Source organism: Haliotis asinina, chromosome 13 (genome assembly GCF_037392515.1).
Source record: "Haliotis asinina isolate JCU_RB_2024 chromosome 13, JCU_Hal_asi_v2, whole genome shotgun sequence".
NCBI lineage: Eukaryota > Metazoa > Mollusca > Gastropoda > Lepetellida > Haliotidae > Haliotis > Haliotis asinina.
In genome coordinates this window covers 2,529,670-2,556,829 of record NC_090292.1, presented here as the reverse complement: position 1 = coordinate 2,556,829, position 27,160 = coordinate 2,529,670, and the positions used below count along the sequence as shown (strand labels likewise).

The 27,160-nt window shown below is 43.2% G+C and overlaps 1 protein-coding gene across 2 annotated transcripts in view; it reads left to right on the top strand.

The window, feature by feature from the left end:
• LOC137260170 (aminopeptidase N-like) overlaps positions 1-27,160 on the top strand; it is a 49,380-nt gene that overhangs the window by 11,535 nt on the left and 10,685 nt on the right. For both annotated transcript variants that reach the window (XM_067797864.1, XM_067797865.1), the window contains exons 2-17: positions 9,737-10,196; positions 10,880-11,035; positions 13,142-13,259; positions 14,138-14,258; positions 14,551-14,705; positions 15,504-15,617; positions 16,018-16,152; positions 18,331-18,396; positions 18,646-18,711; positions 19,708-19,886; positions 20,252-20,352; positions 20,785-20,933; positions 21,245-21,300; positions 21,743-21,890; positions 25,161-25,237; positions 26,641-26,751. In XM_067797864.1, the coding sequence (XP_067653965.1) occupies positions 9,737-10,196; positions 10,880-11,035; positions 13,142-13,259; positions 14,138-14,258; positions 14,551-14,705; positions 15,504-15,617; positions 16,018-16,152; positions 18,331-18,396; positions 18,646-18,711; positions 19,708-19,886; positions 20,252-20,352; positions 20,785-20,933; positions 21,245-21,300; positions 21,743-21,890; positions 25,161-25,237; positions 26,641-26,751 (2,212 nt within the window). The remainder of the gene's footprint in view (positions 1-9,736; positions 10,197-10,879; positions 11,036-13,141; positions 13,260-14,137; positions 14,259-14,550; positions 14,706-15,503; positions 15,618-16,017; positions 16,153-18,330; positions 18,397-18,645; positions 18,712-19,707; positions 19,887-20,251; positions 20,353-20,784; positions 20,934-21,244; positions 21,301-21,742; positions 21,891-25,160; positions 25,238-26,640; positions 26,752-27,160) is intronic.

The window sequence follows — 27,160 nt, the reverse complement described above, 5'->3', positions numbered from 1 at the left end:
CCGATGTTTGTATTTAATAGGTTATTGCTATAAACCGTCGATAATCCCCTCCTCGCAAATTGCATCGGGGTAAAGCGCTCCCCCCGATCTCGATTCCCCACATGGGTACAATGTTTGAAGCAATTCTGCAGTCTCCCGCGGTGATGCTGCTGGAATATTAGTAAAAGTGACGTAAACCCCTACTCACTCACTCACTCACTCACTCACTCACTCACTCACTCACTCACTCAGTTACATAGGGGATATCCTGGCGTTATTTATTTCACTAAAACGCGCACATGTAAAATACACGAGAATGCATATAGTGCGTGAATTCAGTGCGGCTGTCCTTGCACACAGCTCATATATTTCACATAGTTTTTCTCATCAATATTTTTTCACTTATTTCAACCTTCTGCTATGAACGTGCGTTTTTCATGTGTAATATCAGACGACTAAGAAATGTGTGGTATATGAAACACTCGTGAACATTCACTGACGAAAGGTCAACACAGCGTTCAAAATGTCGCCTCGCTGAACAAAGAAGTTTGCCCACATTTTCAGACCACGGGTGGGCGGGGCAGGTCATATGTTAAAGGTCACGAATAGCTGTGAGTGTTGAGCTTTTATGGACTTCTTTTAGTGGCATTATTTGTCATGTTTAGCTTTTATTGGTATGTTTAGTTAGAGTGACCTCACATCACCTCACTGTGCAATGTCAATTTGCAGCTGAGTTCGCAACATCGTGCGCGTGTGTGTGGAGTAAGTAAGTGGTTTTTGATGTCTTCTACGCGTGTATGTCGAATGTTTCGACACATGTAAAACATCACTGACCAATTGAGTGAACCTAATTGGCCATTAGGAAGTAACATTTGGCTTAAGCACAACCTTTCTGATAAAATGCACACCTCGAGTTTTTAATCCATCGGGTCAGTATTAAAACGAACTCTCTCGTCTCCCTGTATATTCAGGTGGTGGTGGATGGTGAGTCGGGAGTAAGTGTGAGTGTGAAGGGCGAGGTGGGGAGGGGTGTGGTGTTAAAGAGGTGCTCATTTTGAGTAAGACAGTGTGTAACCGCTTTATCATTGTATACGGGACCTCGCCCCCTGCATCTGTATGGGGCATCAAACCCAGACCTTCGGTGTGATCTTGGTTATGAGTTTTATTTGAAGTCCATTATCAATTATATTTCCGAGTGGAGAAATAGGTGATATTCAGAATATATTCTTAGTGAAGTGGTAAAAAACACACTTGTTTGAGTGAGTGAGTGTGTGCGCCTTTAGCAGCATTTCGGACTGTCAAGGACACCGAAAATGACCGGCCTTTAAGCATTAAGGCTTTTGGGGAACTGATCTTGCTCACATGACGAGCTGAAGCCCAGACCAGTCGGCAGACTAGGTTACGTATGTTCACATAAATAGCTATTTCACACGAAGTGGATGTGACGTCTCAGCGATGTAGGACATGTCAGGACATATGTTGTCTAAAGCCCGAACCTTTGTTTGCTGGACATAAATCGTGGCCAAGGACATGTAGTTGATCCTCTATGTGCCATACGTTACCTAACATCCTACTCAGGCAACACAAGCGCACTGTGCAGATGTGTGTGCTTTGGGCGTGTCAGATGACGTCATAAACAGTTACTCAATTATTCTGAAACCCCCGTGTACACACGCGCTTACAGGAGACTTCGCCAATGAATCACTCACGAAGATCCGGGTTAGAATTGGTCTTCAGCAACGGCAACGCATGCTTGTCGTCAGTGGTGATTAACGGGATCGGACGTTAAGGATCTCTGACTTAGTTGACACGTGTCACCGTATTCCGTTTGCGCGATCGATGCTCATGATGTCGATCACTGGAATGTCTGGTTCTGACTCCAGTATTTACAACCATCCGTATACAACTAGAATGTGGCAAAGTCCTAAATGAAGCGAGTCAAGATTTCCGCAGGTTCGGGAAATTAGTTTTTGTTTCAGTCCAAGCGCTAGTCTAAGCAACCAAGTTACGCACACACGCACACAAGTCTTGAACTCAACTTACGGGGTAGTCCCGTAAGTTCAACCTTTGGGTCGCACACACGCACACAAGTCTTGAACTCAATTTACGGGGTAGTCCCGTAAGTTCAACCTTTGGGTCGCACACACGCACACAAGTCTTGAACTCAACTTACGGGGTAGTGAACAAGCTTTCAGGATGCAACTCTTTTATTTCGTGAGTGCGCTTCGATAATCTTCTTGTACCGTTCCCAACCAGGGTTGCCATTCATAAATTATATTAGATATTGTTCATCCCGGTTTTTTAAATCCCACTTAAAGAAGTTATTCTTTGTTTTTGAGGTTTATAAGCTAATTAATGAAGTAAGCTGTACACTTCACAGAGCGAACATCCATCGATGCTAAAGCGGACACCAGTCTGACAGTTAGCTGGAGAAACTCCATGGCTGCCGTACTGCGCAGTGAAAGAACTTTTGGCACTGAAACAGATGCACGCACTATCGACCGGCATTGTCAGACAGTGTTGACGCTGGTGGTGTTGGTTTAAACATTACCCTGATTCTGTATCCGACTATAAATACAACATACACTTGTCCCAGATTGGAGACAGCCGTTAGTGGAGAGCGAAACCCTGGTGAAGAATGGGAGCATCTACCTGCATTTAGACTGTTGGAATTATTTTTCTGTCTTAATAGGCGTGTGTTTATTTGTGTATTTTAAGTTTATTAGTGGTAATGACATTTCGGAGATTTATCATCGAAAACTGTGTTCTACTGCAGGTCTTGCTTGTGTGGAGTCAAACGATTTGTCCTTCGAGATACCGTTTTGATGGTAAATTTTGTACAATGATATGACGTCATGAACTTGATGACGTCACAATGCTATGACATCGCTGCTCTGCAACTCTAAGGGTAGTACAGTGTTCACAGATGTACGTTTTTCACTGAAAGCTAATGAACAGTGACTTTTTATAATAAATACATGTAGAATCTCGCCCTCGTGTCTACTAGCTGATATCATGTCAAGTCAAGTCATTTTATTGTCTGTAGGCAGGCCCGTATACAACATATATACAAATTGACATACATTTAAGCCTATATACAATAAGGAGGTCTGAGCTAACAAGACACAGTTACAATGATGCAATATATATGGAGGAATCATACAAACAAACATTTATCTTGATGAATTGGCACGTATTTTTGATTCTCTCAGTTGGTATGCATGGTATAATTATGTACATACTTTTCTTAGATGTGTTTCATTATTAGTATTTAATAGGGATTTTAATTTATGATAATCAGGTTGTTGACAATATACAGGCGGTATATATCTTGCTCTAAGAGCATCATAAAGATTACAAACAAATACAAATGTATACTCATCTTCCACTCCTAGACTGCATAATGAACAGTTGCGTACCGTTTACAGATATAGTTTGCCATCTACCTTCATTGTACTTTAATCTTAGCAATCCACATCTAAATTTAATCGATAAAACATTTACGATATCAAACCTCGTTTATTTGTACCTGTGTCAACTCGTGTTGATGCAAATGATATCAGCTGACATTTGGGTGAGATTCTCTATACATACCAATGTTTAAATTAAAATTCAGCGAATATAGTGAACCTGTTTTTTTCCCCTTTCCTTCCAAGGACAGTTCTATGTTTTAAGGAATGAGGTCAAAGGGTGACCAAAGTCCCACACTTCACTTACATAGATTCCGAGTTTAATTTGGTGCCCTGTTCCCAGCCTTAGGGACTGTGGGGTAGTTCAGTGGGTAAAGCGTTCGCTCGTCACGAGCTCATTTCTCACTTGGGTTTAATGTGTACAACCTTTTCGTGGCGTCATCCTTCCCGGAGGAGGCCTTTACTGGTCTGCCTGGTCCTGTCGTTCTGAGAGGCATCAAACCATTATTGCTGATTACGGTTTAGAATTAACCACACTCACAAACCTCGACAATGCGACAATGCAACAATGTCCCTTCCCGGAGTCCATATTAAAGTGAAAGCTAAAACAGCTCACTGTGTTTGCATGCATAAAATATTATCACTTGTCGTCGATAACATTTAAAAAGTTTCCCCAGTCGTGCCGATATACTTGATATCAGAATACCCACAGGGGAGAAAGATTGTAGACTGCAGGCGGACTGACATTTTAAAAAGAGTACATGTAGAGAGATAACGGATAATATCCATCGAGCGAAGGTAAGTTGGTGTAGAAAAATAGGAATATTGATTCACTGATTACTGCTAAATATAGACTCCCTGATATCTGATTACTGGTGAATATAGATTCACTGATGGTTGATTACTGGTAAATATAGATTCCCTGATAGTTGATTAATGGTGAATATAGATTCCCTGATAGTTGATTAATGGTAAATATAGATTCCGTGATAGTCGATTACTGGTGAATATAGATTCGGTGATGGTCGATTACTGGTCACCATAGATTCACCGATAGTCTATTGCTGGTGAATATAGATTCCCTGATAGTTGATTGCTGGTGAATATAGATTCCCTGATAGTTGATTGCTCTTGAATATAGATTCCCTGATGGTTGATTGGTGAATTAGGAAATGATGGAACCACCCATTTATGACAGATTCAAGTTTGGTATTTTTCCAAAGAGACGTTGTGACACATATTAAATTAAATGTATTCTCCTCCCCGCCAAAGACGGCCCCGTTGTGACAAGTCACACTGTTGTCAAAGGAGCAATGCATTCCCGTCCGTTCCCTCGGGAAGTTTCGCTCATTTACGGCATATGTCGGCCCACCAGAAAAGCTGTACGTACCATAAGAGGTCAGAAGGGGACCCGTGCTCTTCCCCTTCCCAGCATTCAGTGTGTAGGCCACAAAGGGTTCACCACATACGTGACATCCTCGGTGTCACATGATACGTTAGGCACCTTTTGAGATGGTCACAGAAATCACCGATAGTTGACTGTAAAATATCTAAAATCTTGATGAATTTAATTAATATTCAAAAGAATTTCTAGTCGCGCAGAGAAGAGTTCTGAGTATTTTATTTCATCACATAGCTAGACAGCGCTTCAGTCAGAGACCATCTATTATATGAAACAACTTGGCTACAGTGAGAGCGATCGACTTTTAGGTGAAGATGCTAACATGACACTTGCTTGATCATGGTGTTAGGACCTACGATGTGTCCATTGCAAAATCGAAACGAATTTGTGAGTTATGCAATATAGAAATATAGAATGAAATTCACAGTGAACTTCGAAAGAAATATATTAAAGATCATTTGATAAAGATGCCGCCATCGCAAGCTTTCGTATATAGTTTAACTGCTAAGAACGAATCTCAAATATTAAACTTTTCACTATAAATAAAATATGCATTAGTTAAAAGAAATGAATTGCTTATACTCTCTTATATATGAGTCGGGGGCCCTTTGTACAATAAACCTTTTTTTACTTGAGTTGACGTACCTCATTTTGTGATTGCTGGTAATTAGAATCCTAACATATATGTTTAATTATGGACTTTTAATGTAGTAAATAAGATTGTCATGCACAATTTGTGACACTCACTGTCAAACGCGTAAGTTCCAAGGATATCTCAATAAGTGTCGCAGTAAGGGCATCTCAAGTTCAACATATGACAACACAGTTCACTTGCCCATACACAGCCCTACTATTAACGCCCTGGTTTGGTATGGAGAGGCCTTCCGTTGAACCACACGGAACATATATAAGTCGTTAATCTTTTTTATTTATGAAGAATGTAGGCCACCGTCCGATGTTCATACATATGGTCAGTCAACATATAATGTATATAGTAATATACATACATCATATATAGAGATATTAATATGAAAGAGGAAAAATGATAATTAATCAGCAGGTTATTCTGAGATAGTTGCTATAATAGATATGCATGACCAGCTGTCTAACGGCAGCATGTTCAATTTATCACGCAGGGGTATGATATAAATTTAGTAGGTATGTATCTCTCACACAGTGAGAACACCGAGCACAAACCATCCAAAAATGACATTCATCTTCGATGTCGCCTTCATTACACATTGCACAGGAGGTTAACACGTCTGCTCGTTTCTATTTTGAGTCCACGGGAACTACTGCGAAATTGCGTCGTGGCAACGCAGAAATTTGCGATTGTTAATCATTCAAGTTATAACTCCCTCCCAAAGGTATCTTTAAAGAAAGTATAATTTCTAGTGTTAGAACTGTTGAAATGAGAGGAGTGCTAGCCCTGTTGAAACAACATTTTGATCTTGCCATAACTTCTGCAATAAAGGACTTTTTACTAATTATTGTTTGTGACTCCCATATGTAGCCAAATCCAAGTCTATACAATGAGTATTTCAACTTGGAAATCCAATTAATTTTCCCATTATTAGCTTGTATAAGGTTGTTATAACACTTATGTTATAACAGGTTATACCATACATCGTTACTGACAAAACCGCGTCCTCAGTGTTAGCTTTGAATATAATACAACGCCATCGGAATAGCCCACCAAAGACAAACAACTTTAGTCTACTTTCGTTTGGCCGTACACCTCATTATGTTGATCGTACGTTTGTGTGTGTTTGTAGATTGAGTTGATATTATATACATACATACATACATGCAAACAATGGCCCTAGTTACTGTCACCTCGCTGTATACATTACGTGTAGTGGGAACGCATGAACAGGGTGCGTGGTTTAGACAGCTCTTTAAACACGGCGTACAATTGTTAGTGGTGCTTGTACCTCCCGAGATTTGCTTATGTTGTCACACATGATAATACTGAATATGTATATTGAAGCTGTGCTTGTGTATACGGCACACACGATACTGACATGTTAAGGAGGTCGACCTTTACATCCTTAAAGGATTTGATGTCCCAATAAATTGCGTCTAAATCATGACGACGACAGTATTGTCTAGTGAGTTTCCATCGATGCTATCTGGAGTCGCAATTATTTCACGGTCTATTTTTTCAAGAATATGAGGGAAGTGTTTGGAGGGCAGTGTTTGGAGGGCAGTGTTTGGAGGGCAGTGTTTGGAGTGAGTGAGTGAGTGAGTGAGTGAGTGAGTGAGTGAGTGAGTGAGTGAGTGAGTGAGTGAGTGAGTGAGTGAGTGAGTGAGTGAGTGAGTGAGTGAGTGAGTGAGTGAGTGAGTGAGTGAGTGAGTGAGTATGGTTTTACAAACCTATTAGCAATATTTTAGCAAGACCACGTCAGAGGACACGTAGGAGTTGGGCTTCAAAAATTGTACCCACGTGGAGATTCGAGCCCGTGTGTTCAGCTTTAGGAGTGGGATGGATGGGGTTTGGGGGTTCTGTGTGTGGTGTGCTGGGGTAGGGGACAGGGGGATGGAGTAGGGAAAGGGACTGGAGAGGGCGGGGGGCACTTTGGGTGAGGGAATGGACAGATTAAGAAAGGCTTGTTATACAGGTGAGTAGACACAGCTTTCACCCTGGCTCTGGTGTTGCATTCGCGTATTTTGTGGGGTAAGGATGAAGGCACAGTTCTGCCTTAATTGAAATCTGATGAAAATACCTGTTTACCCGCACGGCATAACTGACACACAACAGCCTAATTCTGATCCCTTTAAAAGATCAAAGATGTGTTAATTGACTTGAATCTCAGAGAGGAAACGAAAGATCAGATAATTAATCCTCCGGTCTGTCCAGTCACAATTAACTTGATACTTGTATAGGAAACCACGCCCCTACTTGGGGACTGTTAGCGCCAGTTCTGAACCATTTCCTATTAATTTTTATCATAATAATTATTATTGAATGAAATATATGAAGCTAATTTCAGTTTGTCCATATTGTAGTTCATCGCTGGAATAGTAGATTTTAAGCATACAGTCCATTTAGTTTCTTTAACAGAAAATATCAAAGAATTAGCATATTCTTTCCTTGAAACGATCCCTCGAGAGCGAAGCTGATAGGCGTTGAGGTGAAGGTACGGATGGTTATTCACGTGTTAGCTATCACGGTTTGTCCGTGGGGGTGTTCTTGGTCAATTCTTTCTGGTTGACCTCTTACACAATGAAATCAGTTATAAATTGAGACAGGTGGCGTAGGTCAATCTCATCGTGAAGAGATCTGCCAGAGCCCCTCGCATCTCCTACAGGGCAGGAATGATTGTAAGCCGCTTCACAGTCCCGGAAACACACTATTGTCCCTGCTGCCTTGCCCACCCACAATGGGGGTTGGGGGGGGGGGGGGGTGATGGGCGGACTGTTTGTAGTGAGAGTAGGGTTAGTGCTACGGCGATTGTGCTGTTGGTGTGTGTGTGTGTGTTGAGGGGAGGGGGAGGAGGTGGGGGGGAGTCTCGATGTCGGGTAAGTTGGTTTTAGTTATACCATCCAGGAAATATCCACCTTTCCTTGTTTTTGTTTTGTTGTTTCAATGTATGAAGTCATAATACTGGTGTTCCCCGCTGTGATATTGCTAGTAAAAAGTGTTGCAGAACCAAACTCTCTCACTCGCTGACTCGGTTTTGCTTAGTCTGCGCTTGTTGCAAGGGAGGTAAGTGTGTGCATAATGTGCAAGAGACATCGGACGTAAATTCCAGTTTGCTTCGCCCGAAACCCAGTAACTGCTGCTGAAAATGTACCCGACATCGACGGAGATATAGAGACTACTAAACTCGCTTCCGTGTAATACCATTTTTGTTAAACGAGTTAATGATTTGGTATCAGACGAACGAAAGCGAGTTTGATGCTAAATCTTTAACGAGTTTGATAAAAATGATATTTCACGGAAGCGAGTTTAGTATTCTGTTTATTACTCGCCAACATAAATTGACAGAAACTGCGGCGAAATTGCCTACAGTGTGAGGACTCTCAGCTTTCAAGTCAAGCAAGGTCTAGTAAAATCGCGACATCAACACTAGCATTGTGACGTCACAACTTTGAACCATTTTGACGTCATACGTCAAGCGGTATTGTAAACCAAAAGTCACTGTGTTCTGTAATCTGATTGGTTGAAAAACATGATCAAATGGTATTAGATTCCCGGAAACTGCAAGACTAGTCACTGCGTATTGACACGTAAACAATTGTTTTGTTGTGTCATCAACAGTGGTGACGTCATTCAAGTCATTTTGTGACGTAAAGTTAGAATGACGTCACAAATGAGCAACTCCAGATGCTACCATGGGAACCAGCTGAAACGGCCAGCTGATGACACATCACTGCTGTACCCCTACTCGATGTAAACGAGTGCAGACAGTAAAACCCCTTTGGTTTATTTTTTAGTTTACAATGTCGATTCCAAATGCATTCCCATGCTTCAAATACTCAATAACACCCGGAAATTGGCCAACACATGATGTTTATCTCCTAATTACACTAGTGTAATACTGAAGTGAAAATATTACACTGCAGTATCTTCAACGGGCGAGTAATAAACACCACTACCACCACCCTAAATCGGTGTAAAACTAAACTAAACTCACTCGTTCATTCGATAGTAGCGACCTGATCTGCCTGTAAGGGCGGTCTGACTTCGTTCACGTGATGTCATCGGACGTGGACGTTGATCGCTGTTCATTGGTTCATGCTTGGTTCGTCAAAAATTCAAGTATGTTAGGACCGCTGTCAGGCGAAATATGTCCGGCATAAACCATTATCCACCCCTAAAAGGACATACCAAAACCAAAATAAAACTAGAAAACAAAGAAAGAAGCATCCATTCAGTAGATTACAAGTTATGAACTGATCTTTAGACATGTTTCATTTATGCTGTATTGTTCATTTTCAGGCACCGCGTGTCCATCAGACACCACGGGAATGACGACGCCGTCCCCGACGACTAAACCACGGGTGATAGATGTGAGGCTCCCCCTGGCGTTGTACCCCGTGTATTACGATATAGAGATACAGCCAAACATGTACGAAGGGCCGGCCGCGAACTTTACCTTCAACGGGTATACAAGAATCCAGCTTCGATGCGACACACCCACCCGCAACGTCACTCTGCATACCAACAAACTCCAGATCACACCCGGAAGTCTGGAATTTGGCGCGGAACCTGGAACAGCCGCAGCGCCCTCTATCGTCAACTGGGAGTGGGACAAGGACCGACAATTCATGGTGATCCATCTAAATGGGGTCCTTGTGAAGGATGGGCTGTACTATGTAAAGATGAATTATACTGGACCCCTGAAAGATGACCTGCACGGGCTCTATCTGTCCCAATATGAACAGAATAATGATACAGTGTAAGTGTTTGTATCTTCAAACGGATAGCGTTGTTCACGTTTGGAACCAGTCCAACATAGTGGGTACCACGATCCAATACTACAATATGAATTTGACTATCAGAATCTCTTGTTGATTAGGAAAGTGTCTCAGAGAGTTGTTCCTGTTTTCAGTGTTTCCTATTGTTTCAATTACGTGATGTGTACATTAATGCACTAAGCTAATAGAAATACCGCTATCTTCCGTTGTCTCCTGGTATTGGTGGTTCGAACCCCGACGGCATTAAACCATGAGACGTTGAACCATGATACTTGTTGTTTCCCTGCCTGACACTCGGATTTCAAGGAATGAAGCAAGGAACAATGGGTTCGGAGTCAGTATGTAGAATCGGTGATATCGCTTAGAGGCTAGTATCTTCTAGAACAAGTTAGGGATGGGTGTTCCATACTCAACCACGTCATAACAAAAGACGTTAAATGGTGGTATTTGTTGTTCCTTTGCTTGTCGCATGAAATTAAGGTGCTGAAAGATGACGGGTCGACCGGAGTGGGTAACTACTTTTACATGCGTCCTATTTTCTGTAGCCATGCTACGCTGTAATCCGACCAATGCACACACGCGTGCATGCACGTCACAAACGCGACGTTAACCCCTTTTCGCGTCACTTAATGCTGTAACGTCACCTAATCTCTTATTTAATCAGCTACATAGCGGCGACTCAGTTCCAGCCTACTGACGCCCGAAAGGCATTTCCCTGTTTTGACGAGCCCGCCATCAAGTCTAACTTCAACATCACCCTTGTGCGGAAGAGTCATCTGAAGTCTCTGTCCAATATGCCGATCATCGACTCCCAAGACAGGTACACCACAGTGACTCAACTTCTACTGTCAGTCATACCGTCATACGTCACGGTCATACAAAGCTCATGGTATATTACGCAACGCTGTATATTGCTGTATGTTGGTGCATGTTGCTGTATGTTGCTGCGTGTTACTATATATTGCTGCATGTTTCTGCATGTTGCTGAATGGTACTGCATGTTACTGTATGTTGCTGCATGTTGATGAATGTTTCTGCATGGTGCTAAGTGTTGCTGTATGGTGCTGCGTGTTGCATAATGTGTCTGTATGGAGCTGTATGGTGCTGCGTGTTGCTGCATGTTACAGTATGTTGCTGTATTTTGCTGTATAGTGCTGTGCTGTGCTGCATGTTGCTGAATGTGTCAGTATGGTGCTGTCTATTGCTGCATGTTGCTGTATCTTACTCTATGTTGTTGAATATGACTGCATGTTGCTGTATTTTGCTGCAAGTTGCTATATAGTGCTTTATAGCGCTGCATGTTGCTGCATGTTGCTGCAAGTTGCTATATAGTGCTTTATAGCGCTGCATGTTGCTGTATGTTGCTGCAAGTTGCTATATAGTGTTGTATAGCGCTGCATGTTGCTGTATGATGCTGCAAGTTGCTATATAGTGTTGTATAGCGCTGCATGTTGCTGTATGATGCTGCAAGTTGCTATATAGTGCTTTATAGTGCTGCATGTTGCTGTATGATGCTGTAAGTTGCTATATAGTGCTGTATAGCGCTGCATGTTGCTGTATGTTGCTGCAAGTTGCTATGTAGTGCTTCATAGCGCTGCATGTTGCTGTATGATGCTGCAAGTTGCTATATAGTGTTGTATAGCGCTGCATGTTGCTGTATGATGCTGCAAGTTGCTATATAGTGTTGTATAGCGCTGCATGTTGCTGTATGATGCTGCAAGTTGCTATATAGTGTTGTATAGCACTGCATGTTGCTGTATGATGCTGCAAGTTGCTATATAGTGCTGAATAGCGCTGCATGTTGCTGTATGATGCTGCAAGTTGCTATATAGTGTTGTATAGCGCTGGATGTTGCTGTATGATGCTGCAAGTTGCTATATAGTGTTGTATAGAGTTGCATGTTGCTGTATGATGCTGCAAGTTGCTATATAGTGTCGTATAGCGTTGCATGTTGCTGTATGATGCTGCAAGTTGCTATATAGTGCTGTATAGCGCTGCATGTTGCTGTATGTTGCTGTAAGTTGCTATGAAGTGCTTTATAGCGCTGCATGTTGCTGTATGATGCTGCAAGTTGCTATATAGTGCTGTATAGCGCTGCATGTTGCTGTATGTTGCTGCAAGTTGCTATGTAGTGCTTCATAGCGCTGCATGTTGCTGTATGATGCTGCAAGTTGCTATATAGTGTTGTATAGCGCTGCATGTTGCTGTATGATGCTGCAAGTTGCTATATAGTGCTGTATAGCGCTGCATGTTGCTGTATGATGCTGCAAGTTGCTATATAGTGTTGTATAGCGCTGCATGTTGCTGTATGATGCTGCAAGTTGCTATATAGTGTTGTATAGCGCTGCATGTTGCTGTATGTTGCTGTAAGTTGCTATATAGTGTTGTATAGCGCTGCATGTTGCTGTATGATGCTGCAAGTTGCTATATAGTGTTGTATAGCACTGCATGTTGCTGTATGTTGCTGTAAGTTGCTATATAGTGTTGTATAGCGCTGCATGTTGCTGTATGTTGCTGTAAGTTGCTGCATGTGTTTGTATGTTGCTGTATGTTACTGTATGTTGCAACATGTTGCTGTATGCTGCTGAATGTTGCATCATTTTGCTCTATGTTACTGAATCCTACTCTATGCTGCTCTGTGTTGCTGTATGGTGATGTATGATGCTGGATGTTACTGTATATTGTTGTATGTTGCTGCATGTTGCTGCATGTTGCTGCATGCCGATGCATTTTGGTGCGTGGTTGTGCAGGTTCATGTATTCTAATGCATTCTGATTTAGCCTTTCAGGGATCTGTTCAGACTAACAGACAGGTAGCTGTGACGGCAAAGTTCACCACGTCCAATCAAAGGATGAATATGCTCAGGTGTCAGCCTTTGAGACGACCCCGCTATTCATTGTTATAAACTACTGTTGCATTTTTTCAGGGGAGACAACTGGGTGGCTGATGTGTACCAAACTACCCCGAAGATGCCAACATACCTGGTTGCTTTTGTCGTGTGCAACTTTGAATATACCAATCAGACCACAACTAACAACATACTGGTGAGTTAATGAAAGAGCAGATTACGTAATATGACTGGCCCTGTGTTGGTTTGAGATGGACCCTGTGTACGTTATGAGGCAGATAGTGTGTATGTTATAAGACAGACACTGTGTAGGTTGTAAAACGGACGCTTGGTAGGTTATAAGACAGAAACTGTGTGGGTTGTAAAAGACACTGTGTGGGTTATAAGATGGACACTGTGCATGTTATAAGGCAGATACTGTGTAGGTTATAAGACAGACACTGTGTAGGTTATAAGACAGAGAATGTGTATGTTATAACACAGACACTGTGTAGGTTATAAGACAGATACAGTGTAGGCTATAAGACAGGTGCTGACTCAGAGTAGGTTATAAGACAGGTACTGACTCAGAGTAGGCTATAAGACAGATACTGACTCAGAGTAGGTTATAAGACAAGTTTTGTGTAGGTTATAAAACAGATACTGTGTATTTTATGAGACAGACGCAGTGTAGGTTATGATTGTAAAGAGACACTGTGTACCTCATGAGATTTGTATTGCGCAGGTGTGGTGTGTAACTGTATAAGTTCGGGCTGATGCCGGACTCTATAATTATCACAAGATTAATTCACGGATACTCCACTCCCACCTGTCCGTGCAGTGTCTCCTTTATTACGTGTGGAAACAAAACAGACATTTTTACGACGCTTCCTTGTATGTTTTTCCCTGAATGCAACCTCCTGTCTTGGTTCGTGACCGAAGCAGCGTACGAAGCCCACCCAAGAGGCCCTGTCTGGGTTCGTGTCAGACTCACTTGCAGTGTATGAAGCCCACCCAAGAGAGTGTCTGGGTGTGCCGAGAACATGGCCAGGTATTAGCAGGGGCGTTCAGTGGTATGCTTTGTTGTTCTTGCAGTACAGGGCGTGGTCCAGACCGGAGTCAGTGGACCAGACTCGCTACGCCCTTGGTGTGGGGGTGAAAGTCTTGACGTACTTTGAGGAGTATTTCGATATCCGTTTTCCTCTCCCGAAACAAGGTGAGTTAGTGAGGTGGTGGATGCGAGATTGAGCGGGAGGTTGGATGAGTGAGTGAGTGAGTGAGAACAGTTGCCTGTGCCGGTATCACAGTGAGTGAATTTCAGCCTTGTCGCGCGCGTTCAGGTGTAGTGGAACGAGTGAGTACGGGTTGAGAAGTATTTAAGGTACTTCACACGTGTCACTTCTGGTCAGAAGGTCGGAAGTAGATATTTACCATATCAGAATTTTTGCTATACCTTATGGACAATATGTTTGACATTTTCTATGCCACTTGCCCGATATTCCTTTCAGATATGATCGCCATTCCTGACTTTGCTGCTGGTGCCATGGAGAACTGGGGCCTGATAACATACAGGGAAACGGCCATGTTGTTTGAACCCGGGGTGTCTTCAGAGGGCAACAAGCAGAGAGTCGCCGTAGTAGTGTCTCACGAATTAGCGCACCAGGTGGGTTGTGTGATCAGGTGTCTGTACAGGTGCGCTGTGTGATCAGGTGTCTGTACAGGTGTGTTGTGTGATCAGGTGTCTGTACATGTGTGTTGTGTGATCAGATGTCTGCATAGGCGCATTGTGTCAACAAGTGTCTGTACCGGCATGTTGTGTGAACAGTTGTCTGTGCTGATGACTGAAGTGGTGTCACAAGTGAGTTAACAGTTGTTGGTACAGATGTGCTGTGTCAACAACTAGGTGTCTGTACAGGTGTGCTGTGTGGACAGTTGTATGCCAAGGTGAGTAAACAGTTGTTTGTACAGGTGTGTTCTGTAAACAAGTGTCTGTCCAGGTGTTTTGTGGACAGCTGTCAGTGCGGGTGTCTGAACTGGTGTCTGTCCAGGTGAGTTAACAGTTGTTTGCACATGTGTGTTGTGTAAACTGGTGTCTGTCATGGTGTGTTGTGTGAACAGTTTTCTGAACTGTTACATACGCAGTTATATCTTTGAAAACACTTAGAAGTTGGGGCCTTATTTTGTTGCATTGTTTATGCGTCGAGTATGATTATGTTGAAACATGATATCATGTTGAGCTGTTCACCCGGGGTATAGCAACACACGGTGTGGGTCAAAGAGATCACATTGGTTGAATCTTCTATGGAGTCTCATGTCAATGATCTACCCCATTCGATTGTCCGGTCCTGAACGTCACCTTCGAATATTGCGAGTGCGGCATTGAACAAAACACACACACATACATTTAATGTGGAGGGTACATTTAGGACGATGTGGGTAAACACATACTCTTTATCTTCAGTGGTTTGGAGATCTTGTGACGCCATCTTGGTGGGATGACCTCTGGTTAAACGAGGGCTTCGCCAGCTTTGTGGAATATATGGGAGTGGATTTCGTTCATCCAGACTGGAAGATGGTATGTTATGACATCATGAAATATACTTACTTTAATCTACAGAACCTGTATCAGTCACGTCTTGTGTTTACATTAAGAGGGGAACAATATCCCCAAGAGGAACATATGTCATGTTTTGTGTTTCACAGTGCTTGGGGTATAATATCTCCAAGAGGTACATATGTCATGTCTTTGTTTAACAGTGCGTGGGGTACAATATCTCCAAGAGGTACACGTGTCATGTCTTGTTTTTAACAATGAGTTGAGTTCAATATCTCCAAGACCTGTACATGCCAAGCCATGTGTTGGATAGCACGGGGGGTACAATATCTGCAAGACCCGTAAATGCCATGCCTGGTGCTTTACCATACGATGGGTACAATATCGTATGTACACATATGTCACGTATTGTGTTCTACAGTTTGAGCAGTTCGTGGTTTCCGATCTCCAAGACGTCTTCGACTTCGACAGCCTCATCTCCTCTCATCCCGTCTACGTTCCTGTTGCCCACCCAGACGAGATTAATGAGATATTTGACAGGATCTCATATGCTAAGGTAGGATCATCCTCGGCTCACAGGGGTGCAATGTCATGAGTCCAGCTTACAAATACATACTGATAAATATACCACCCCTAAGTGAACTGACGTTTTATATTTTACAAAAGCATGCACGGTCGATATTGTATGTCATAACTCCATTCGTATCCAAGAAGGATATAGTCAAGTCTAATCTCAGTCTAAGTAACCTTAGCCTCAGTATTATTCGTTACACTCATCTAATGAGTCTAACAAACCCCAGTAGGAGGTCGCGTCAAGTAACCTTTGAGTGACCTGTGACCGACCAAACAAACGCGAGACGACCGAACGGGTTTAACCAATCAGACAGCAGTTCTTGTTTAGGGTTTGGCGGGACCTTCAAAATTCCCCAGTCACTCACACTGATCCCTCAATAATCGACAGAAAACCGTCTAAAACACAAGTATTTGACCTGCAGTATATACGCTTAGGACTTTCTGGTGACATGATTATAATCAGCCAATATTTCCGCTAACTGACATCCTTAACTATTGACAAAAAACGCTATTCTCAGCGACTGTTTACTCACTGTTGACAGTGTTGTAGAGTGCTCCGTGTGCATCACCCCACAGGCAAAGTGTAGCGCAAAATGGGTTGCGCAGCAGAACGAAACTGACCAGTCTTCGTATATGCGAGCGAAGCGAGCAAAGGTTGGCAACAAACTTCCCTCGCTTCGGTCCGAAAAATATTTTTCATGTCAAAATAAAATATCGCCACCATCTAATATAGACACACATTTACTCACAGGGTTGTGCTCTCAGATTTCCAACCTCATACTTAACAATTACTCACGTGAAATATATTTTAATCAACGTTTTAAGCGCCGCTGGTGCTCTCACAGAGCGTTCTTCGCCTCCATTACCCCTGCCAGCTTCCGGTTCAGCGGAATGAAGGAACAAGAATAAGCAGAAATTAAGAGGACACATCATATGGCCCAAATTTCTCATTAAACTGTTCCAGATTATTTATCTGATATGTTGTGTTTATTGTTAGAATTTTAGTAACAGTTATTCTAAAAAGGCTCACTCCTGACGTAGCGAGTGGATGAATGCAAGGGAGGTAATTCCGCAAGTAGTTATTTTTGAGGGAAATACAAACACAGTAAAATGTGGCCATACGCTGGGACAGATGCCGTCAGCTGGTACGTAATATGAAGTAAAATTAAACTTATTTCTTTTCTTGTTAAGAAAAAGTGTTCCATGTGATCTAAGTACCGATTTGACGAAAAGCTATTCTTTTCATTTCTTGATCAATTCTTATCAATACAAAACAGTTCTATTACAAAGCAAAAGATCGTTTTCACTGTAAACGAAAACCGTGACACCTCACGACAAATCCACTTGATGACTTGAAATTTAAAAACAAAACATCCATACCTCAAAGTAAATGTCTTTCCTGTCCCGCATTGTCCTGTTATAAGGAGATTGTGGCCTGCCTCAGCAACAGCAATGCAGTTCCTTTGCTCCTCATTCATGGTTAATATGCACGACGACTGTCATCTGCGAACTTTGCGGAGGACATGCGACCCGACAAGTGTTTTCGGAGTTACCTAACCTGTTCCTTCATTCCGCTGAACCGGAAGCTGGCAGGGGTAATGGAGGCGAAGAACGCTCTGTGAGAGCACCAGCGGCGCTTAAAACGTTGATTAAAATATATTTCACGTGAGTAATTGTTAAGTATAAGGTTGGAAATCTGAGAGCACAACCCTGTGAGTAAATATGTGTCTATATTAGATGGTGGCGATATTTTATTTTGACATGAAAAATATTTTTCGGACCGAAGCGAGGGAAGTTTGTTGCCAACCTTTGCTCGCTTCGCTCGCATATACGAAGACTGGTCAGTTTCGTTCTGCTGCGCAACCCATTTTGCGCTACACTTTGCCTGTGATCACCCGGAGGAATGAGAATCGTTCTGATATGAACCTTTTTCGAAGTAAATATTCAAAGGTTGTGTGCAAAATGTGCACTTTCGCGATTTTGTAAATTGTTTGCTAACTGGTCAGCGTCAAAGGTTGCCTGAGGCGACCTCCTACTAGGGTTTGTTAGACTCAGTAGAGGAGTGTAACGAATAACACAGAGACAAGGTTTACTTAGTGTTCTCAAATCTATTAAAGACATATGCTACATGTGCCCATTATATATAAGGACTGTGTTACAGGGGGCCTCCATTATCCGGATGATGCGGTTTTTCCTGGGAGAGGAGACGTTCCGCCGCGGCCTCTCCGTAAGTATTCTCTCTCACTCTCCCCTTCTCCCTCATGGCCTTTCCCCTCACCTCCCTGTGTCCCTCTCTCCCGTCTCTATCTCTTCCCTTTTCTCTCCTCCGTCTTTCTTCCCTCTTCTCTCTCTGTCTCTCACCCTTTGTCATGTCTCACTCATATCAGCCTAAGTTAAATATATCAGCCTCTTCTTCTGTCCTTCCTAACTTCCTCTCTATCTCACACTAAATCAATTAATTCCGCGTCTGTTTCAGAGATACCTTAAGAGCAGGGCCTATGCTGCAGCATTCCATGACGATCTGTGGTCCTCCCTGACTGAGGTCAGTCTCAAGTGTTGTTTATTTCATAGACAACAATATTTAAACTGAACATATTTGTTTCCGACATTTTTCACAAAGAACAACAAATTTTAGAACAACCCTAACATGTTTATCTCATGGGTGATACGTCCAAGGAAACGGTCAATAAACTACGGTATTTGATATTCACCGACATCATCAACCTACCTAGGTGAGGTGAGGTGAGGTGAGGTGAGGTGAGGTGAGGTGAGGTGAGGTGAGGTGAGGTGAGGTGAGGTGAGGTGAGGTGAGGTGAGGTGAGGTGAGGTGAGGTCATATGGCGACGTGCATGCGTGTGTGGCTGCTTGTTCTATCCCAGCGCTAGCTGACTGAGATACCTTCTGCTCATCACTGTTCATGTGAGGGTGGCCGAGTGGTTGACGCGTTCGCTCCTTGAGAGGTTCTATTTCCAGCGTAGTCCAACGCGTGAAGCCACATTCTTGTGCCCCCCGTCGTGATATTGCTGGAATATTTCTAAAAGTACCGTAGAACCCAACCCATTCACTTACTGTTTATGTGACTCAGATTAATTTAGGATGTTGTCCGCTCCGTACAGACATTTTTAAAAACGGGGCGTCTCGAACTGGGGACTGAGTTGAAGATTTACTTTTGTGTTACTTACTCTATGTGTATGTCTAAACTGAAAATCGTGCGCAATTCTGCATGGTCTGTAATTGTTGTAACCTGTTTGCAATTTTGATATTTACAGCTTTTCTTTGACTTAAGTGTCCGTCGATTTCATATCTTTTTTAATGTGGTGTAAATTCTGTTGCATAGATTATTCTTTCTATGGCAAAACTATGCTAACAATAAAATATTGATATGGAATATTGAATAATATATTGAATAGGATACTTTTAATATCGAAATGTTAAATAGGATACTATTGATAACAGATAATCCAGAAGTGACCATTTATCATTTTGAGAACAAAGGAGTCGAAACATACGTTATACCGAGGTGTCCCTCTTTATACAGCAATCAAACCTGGAGGGGAAAAATATCAACGTGAAGGAAGTGATGGACACGTGGACGTTGCAGATGAACTACCCGGTAGTCATGGTGACTCGTGAAGGCACACGCATAAGGGTATCCCAGCAACGCTTCCTGAGAGACGCTAATGCTACAGACCCTGGCAAATATACGTCCAGCTTCGGGTATGTGTCACGCGTGACGGTGGCTGTGCTGCTTGTGTGTCATAGACCCCGAAACAAATACACCCAATATAACCCAAAACTGGCTCCTTTTCACAATATTTTACAAATATGTTTTCGGAACCGTATCATTCCTGTAACATTTGTTAGTTTTAGAAACTAGAAACTAGATCGCCGTGTTTGAGTGCTTTTGGACCCACGAGCTCTAAGATGTTTTAGCACGACGACTGCCAGGGAGTGAGAGAGTGAGCGTCCAGACTTCACTCACACACTCCAGTTATTACTGTGTATGTTGAAGAGGTAATAACGGCGTATGTTGTATGTTACATACATATAGGTAATGACGGCGTATGTTGTACGTTGTACAGGTACAAGTGGGAGATACCTTTCGCCTACACCAGCAGCATCGAGAGCAACTTCAACAAGACGGACGCCGACATCAGCTGGATCAAGCCTAACAGCAACGAGCGTAAGTTTGATCCTAGTGGTCTAACAACTTTAACCACTTCTACAGCCCTGGATGAGTGAGTGATTGAGTTGAGTTGTATATTATAGTTATATATTATACGATACTGCGGTCGCGGGTTGATACGATCTTCAGGTCGCCGGTTGATATGATACTGGGGTCGCCGGTTGATACGATCCTGAGGTCGCCGGTTGATATGATCCTGAGGTCGCCGGTTGATACGATCCTGAGATCGCCGATTGATACGATGCTTACATTGGCTGACTGCGTGGACGGTCTAGTGATCGGACTAACGCCTACCTGAATAGCCATATTCATAAGAGTATATTGTTTTGCTAGCTCGCCTACACTAACTACATTTTTTTATCGCTGTGCTTGAGTCGAAATACCTTTACAGCCAGACAACTTCTCAAACTCCCTCACTCACTCCTACAGTGATATTTGACAACCCTACTGTGATTCCCCCAAAATCGGATAACATGAGCTGGGTGCTAGGCAACCCCATGCAGTACGGCTACTACCGCGTGAACTACGACACCGCCAACTGGCTGGCTCTGATTAACCAGCTGAAGAGGGATCACTCGGTGAGAACCAACTGTACTGTTTGTTTGTTTGTTACCACCACCAGCAATAACAAAACTGTACCGTCGCATCCTGTGGAACTGCTGTCACATGCAAACTAGTGGTCAATAGTATGACGCCTAAATCCAGGTAGACGGGTGGATGACATAAGTTCTTGTGTTGAGACTGGTAAGAGACATTCGGTAAGAACATTTTCAGGAAATTATTTTAACTTTTTCCTTTTCAGAATTCAGAGTGGAAAATAGATTTGAGGCTTCTATCATTGAATAATGAAGACAGATATTTATGTTCATGGTGTTATTTCTACCTGCAGCAAATCCACACTATCAACAGAGCGCAGATTATTAACGACGCCTGGAGTTTGGCCAAGTGAGTGTACACCATGTATTTAATACTAGGGATACAATCATCACCTAGTCCCAGATCCTGTCGTCAGAGCCCAGTAGGTGAGCGAGCTTAGTTTTCGCCACTTTTCCAAGCAATATTCCAGCAATATTCCAGCAATATTCCAGCAATATCACTGCAGGTGACACTAACAATGTGAATTGAACCCAGGTTTTCGGCTTGGTGTGATATTGATGGGTTCATTGCTGAAAGCGGCGTAAAACTAAATTCACTCACGTTAAGCATCGGTGACGTCATTGATACTGTTGTTTAACCACTTGGAACGTAGCTCATAACATCAATCATTGGATTATCTGGTTCATCTGGGATTTGAATGTCGCTGACTGCGCTTTAAGGAACTGAACATTAACCGATGTTAGACGACAAGGGGATGAGGTGTACCTGTAGCTACCTGTGTCTGTCCCAGGGCGGGGCTGGTGTCTCAGGATGTCGCTCTGCAGACGGTGGAGTATCTGGATGATGAGCTGGAGTACGTGCCCTGGGCGGCGGCTGAAAGACAGCTGAAATACGTGGACACCATGCTGACCAAGACAGGATTGTATGGGGCATTTGAGGTGAGGGGGTGAGTTTGTGTGTGTGAGTGAGTGATCGAGTCAGCGGATGAGTGAGTAGGTGAGTGAGAAGGTGAGTCAGTGGGTGAGTGAGTGAGTAGCTGAGTCAGTCGGTGAGTCCGCGGGTGGGTGAGTGAGTGAGTAGGTGAGTCAGTGGGTGAGTCAGTGGGAAAGAAGGAGTGAGTGAGTTTCGTTTTACGCCGCACTTAGCAATATTCCAGCTATATGGCGACGGTCTGTAAATAATCGAGGCTGTACCATGTAAGCGGAACTTGGAACCGATGACATGTGTCAACCAGGTCAGCGAGCCTGACCACCCGATCCCGCTAGTTGCCTCTTACAACAAGCATGGGTTACTGAAGGCCAGTATTCTAACCCAGACCTTCACGGGTGAGGAAAGATGGAAGTGTGTAGGATGGACAGTGATAGTGATGGGGAGAGGTTGTTTTTGAGAGCGTGGAGTTGAGTGAGTGAGTGAAATGAAGCCAAGTAAGCGGTCATGGAGCTGCTTGATCTGGAAACGTGAAGCTCTCGTAAAATATTTCCAAGCGCAAGACTAACACGTCTAGCAATTGTTAGCGTCATACAACAGTCTGCAACATTATATCTTATGTTCTAATTCGTAAACTCAACCGAACATAAAACATTGACAAATGAACACAGAACTCTGTATTTGGGTACGTTCACGTCGCCTGACGGGGCTGCAAATTTATTCGTGTACATTGTACGAAGTTGCCAAGGGCGTCACGTCCAAATACTATCTTCATGACTCTTCAGTGCTATACTATCGGACGTCCTGATCTGCCAGTCTGCTCCGGTAGAGATTCACGATCTGAATTACCGGCAACCTGAAAAGACTTAGAAAACTATTTTACTACATTGCAACATTTCTGACATTCATACACTACTATACTGTTGTACACTGTCCCTCTCAAATCTAACTTCAGTTGCTTGTGCACTTTGATTTTAAGACTGGTTCTTTGACTAAACACATGAATAGCCCAGTGACAACTCATAGGTCCAGTGACCCAGTTCAGAGATGGTCCAGTGACCCAGCTTCTTCCTGATTAATTTCGGTGTTCAGAATCCACTGATGTAAGTTTCACTTGACCAATTTTACCTTAGTGGGCGGGCGAGCGATCAGTCCTTCCACGTCTGTCGTGAATCTCAAGTGCCTGATTCACGTGCAGTCCGCCCTTTTAAAGCACACTCATCACGTGACTTAATGCACGGACCAAAGTACGTCTCCACTGAATACTCTCGTACCCAAATACACTACCACGCATTCGTAAATATATCCAACCACTGGGATATACTGTATCACACCAGCAGGGTTATTGTTAGCAAACTGTAGCAACCACTCAAACAACAAGAGTATTATAGGTGGGTGTATATAGTGAGGTGTTCCACAGGACGCTGAGAATTACATGGAGAGCCGGATCTCAGTTTGTAATTTAACTCTCGTGTGTGTGTGTGTGTGCGTGTGCGTGTGCACGTGAGTGAGTGTGGGTGTGTGCGCTTGTGTGCGCGCGAGTGTGTGTCCGTGTGCCTCAGCCCCTCCTCATCTTCCTGTCATATACAGTACTTGACAGTTGTGTTATCTACACAAGGAGGACGGGTTGTAATATGAAGAATTAATTACGTCGAGTCCATTCAGATCAGTACATACCTAATGTCCTTTCATAGATATAGCTGAAACTATTCGCCCTCACTCGGCTAGTTCCCCGTATTAGAGACAATAATTGGGTATACAGAACGGCGGATTAATATAACCGAATCCCTACTATCGTCCAATCACAGGCAAAGTGTAGCGCAAAATGGGTTGCGCAGCAGAACGAAACTGACCAGTCTTCGTATATGCGAGCGAAGCGAGCAAAGGTTGGCAACAAACTTCCCTCGCTTCGGTCCGAAAAATATTTTTCATGTCAAAATAAAATATCGCCACCATCTAGAATAGACACACATTTACTCACAGGGTTGTGCTCTCAGATTTCCAACCTCATACTTAACAATCACTCACGTGAAATATATTTTAATCAACGTTTTAAGCGCCGCTGGTGCTCTCACAGAGCGTTCTTCGCCTCCATTACCCCTGCCAGCTTCCGGTTCAGCGGAATGAAGGAACAAGAATAAGCAGAAATTAAGAGGACACATCATATTGCCCAAATTTCTCATTAAACTGTTCCAGATTATTTATCTGATATGTTGTGTTTATTGTTAGAATTTTAGTAACAGTTATTCTAAAAAGGCTCACTCCTGACGTAGCGAGTGGATGAATGCAAGGGAGGTAATTCCGCAAGTAGTTATTTTTGAGGGAAATACAAACACAGTAAAATGTGGCCATACGCTGGGACAGATGCCGTCAGCTGGTACGTAATATGAAGTAAAATTAAACTTATTTCTTTTCTTGTTAAGAAAAAGTGTTCCATGTGATCTAAGTACCGATTTGACGAAAAGCTATTCTTTTCATTTCTTGATCAATTCTTATCAATACAAAATAGTTCTATTACAAAGCAAAAGATCGTTTTCACTGTAAACGAAAACCGTGACACCTCACGACAAATCCACTTGATGACTTGAAATTTAAAAACAAAACATCCATACCTCAAAGTAAATGTCTTTCCTGTCCCGCATTGTCCTGTTATAAGGAGATTGTGGCCTGCCTCAGCAACAGCAATGCAGTTCCTTTGCTCCTCATTCATGGTTAATATGCACGACGACTGTCATCTGCGAACTTTGCGGAGGACATGCGACTCGACAAGTGTTTTCGGAGTTACCTAACCTGTTCCTTCATTCCGCTGAACCGGAAGCTGGCAGGGGTAATGGAGGCGAAGAACGCTCTGTGAGAGCACCAGCGGCGCTTAAAACGTTGATTAAAATATATTTCACGTGAGTAATTGTTAAGTATAAGGTTGGAAATCTGAGAGCACAACCCTGTGAGTAAATGTGTGTCTATTTTAGATGGTGGCGATATTTTATTTTGACATGAAAAATATTTTTCGGACCGAAGCGAGGGAAGTTTGTTGCCAACCTTTGCTCGCTTCGCTCGCATATACGAAGACTGGTCAGTTTCGTTCTGCTGCGCAACCCATTTTGCGCTACACTTTACCTGTGGTCCAATCAAGAAGCGGCATTTCAACAGTGGGAGAGCCTAATACCTTTTATCGTTGGTACACGAGTGCAAAAAAGGATTTCTTGTCGAGTCAGTCTTGTTCATTCATTCATTCATTCATTCATTCATTCATTCATTCACAATGCTTTCCGTGTTGCCAGGCTTTCATGAAGGCGAAGGTTCAGAGACCGTTTAGCATCATCGGAATGAACAACACAGGCGCCTCGCATCTGGAATCGTAAGTTGAACACTGTCTTCAAGTACCCGAGGTACATGCCAGGACTTACTGAACACTGTCTTCAAATACCCGCGGTACTTGGCAGGACTTACTGAACACGGTCTTCAATTACACGGGGTGCTTTCCAGGGTTTAGTGAATACTGTCTTCAAATACCGGGTGTACCTGTCATGGCTTTATGAACACTGTCTCTAAATACCGGGTGTACCTGCCAGGGCTTTGTGATCATTGTCTTTCAACATCGGGTGTACTTGCTTAGGCTTTGGGATCATTGTCTTTTAACAACGGGTGCACCTGCTAGGGCTCACTTAACACTCTTCAAAGAACGAATATAGATACCAAGTCTAACTGAAAACTGTCTTCAAATACCGGGTGCTTCTGACAGGAGTTACTGAACACTGTCCCCAAATACCCGGGGAACATGCCAGGGCTTACTGAACACTGTCTTCAGATACCGGGTGTTCCTGCCATGGCTTACTGAACTCTGCCTTCAAATACCCAAGATACCTGCCAGGTCTCACTGAACACTGCCCTGTGCCGTTGCTGCTAGGAGGAAGGTTTACTGAACAGTGCCATGAAATTGTCACAGAGTAGGTGATCGCCTTGTCATCGGGGTACTGGCAGTCTTTTGGGATTACTGCTTGACAAGTATGAGATGAGCCATGACCTGACAAGTGACCCCAATTTGCAAATATGGGAAGGCCCTCCAGAACATTCCATTTGAAACAAGAGGGAAACAGGTTGTCGGCTAAATATTGAAAAGTTCTATTTCCTCGTGCGAATTGTGTTGTGATGGTGTTTTGCTGAACTAATCGCTCTAAGAGACAGGTGTTAAACAGTAGCGATATTGATTTCACGCCACGGTCAGCATGTATTGCACCTGCTTAGTTGCCAATCTACCTGTAGCAACCATGTGTATTCGTCCAGATTACTTGCCCCGCCTGCTTGTCACATACGCGTTCACTGCGCTGGGGTATCTAATGCTTGTCAACCAGTAAGTATTTATAGAAATTCATCACTTCTGATTGTTCCGTTGTGCTTAGATATAAGCTGTTGATTGGTCTGGTGCTTATTTGTGTTAGTCGTGAGGGCCCGGTCAGAATCGGTCATCAACAACCAAAATTAGTAAAGCTACTATCGGGATTGGGTGGTCAGGCGCCCTGATTTTTGACACATGTCATCGTATCCCATTTGCGTACATCGATGCTCATGCTGTTGATCACTGGATTGTCTGGTCCAGACTCAATTATTTACAGACAGCCATCACATAGCTGGTATATTGTTGAGACAGTCGTTATACATTAAGCAAACAACAGAAAAAAAACTTATGTGAATATTCGTGGAGACATTTGTAGCAAACGTATGTACTCAATGTCGTCATGGTGACTGTCGGTGCCACTGCAGATACATCCGGTCCGTGATATCCGGGTTGGCGTGTAAGTACGGTATCCAGACCTGCACTGACGAGGCCCTTCGGCTCTTCCGACAATGGATAAACACCCCCGCAAACAACCCGTAAGTACAGTTACATCGCGGCATTATTTAAGTTTAATTATCCATGAGTTTGCACGATGTCGGGCAGTGTTGTAAGACGATGGGTAGTGAGTTGAGAAGAGAGGAGTTGTAAATCAGTGAGTAATATAAAGGGAGTGAAAGGGTGGACTGGTGAGTGAGTGGAGTAGAGCAGATGGGTAGATGGGAGTAATGTAGCGTGAGTGGGTGGACAGATGGCTGGATAGGTGGGTGGACGGGTGGACTGATGAGCGAGTGAGTCAGTTAGTGGTTGGATGGAGGGATTAGTGTGTAAGTGAGTGCAGTAAAGTGAATGAGTGAGTCGGTGGTTTGGTGGGTGGATTAATGAGTGGACTAAAGCGGATGGGTAGAGGCGACATTAATATTGAGTGAGTGAGTTAGTGACAGGTGT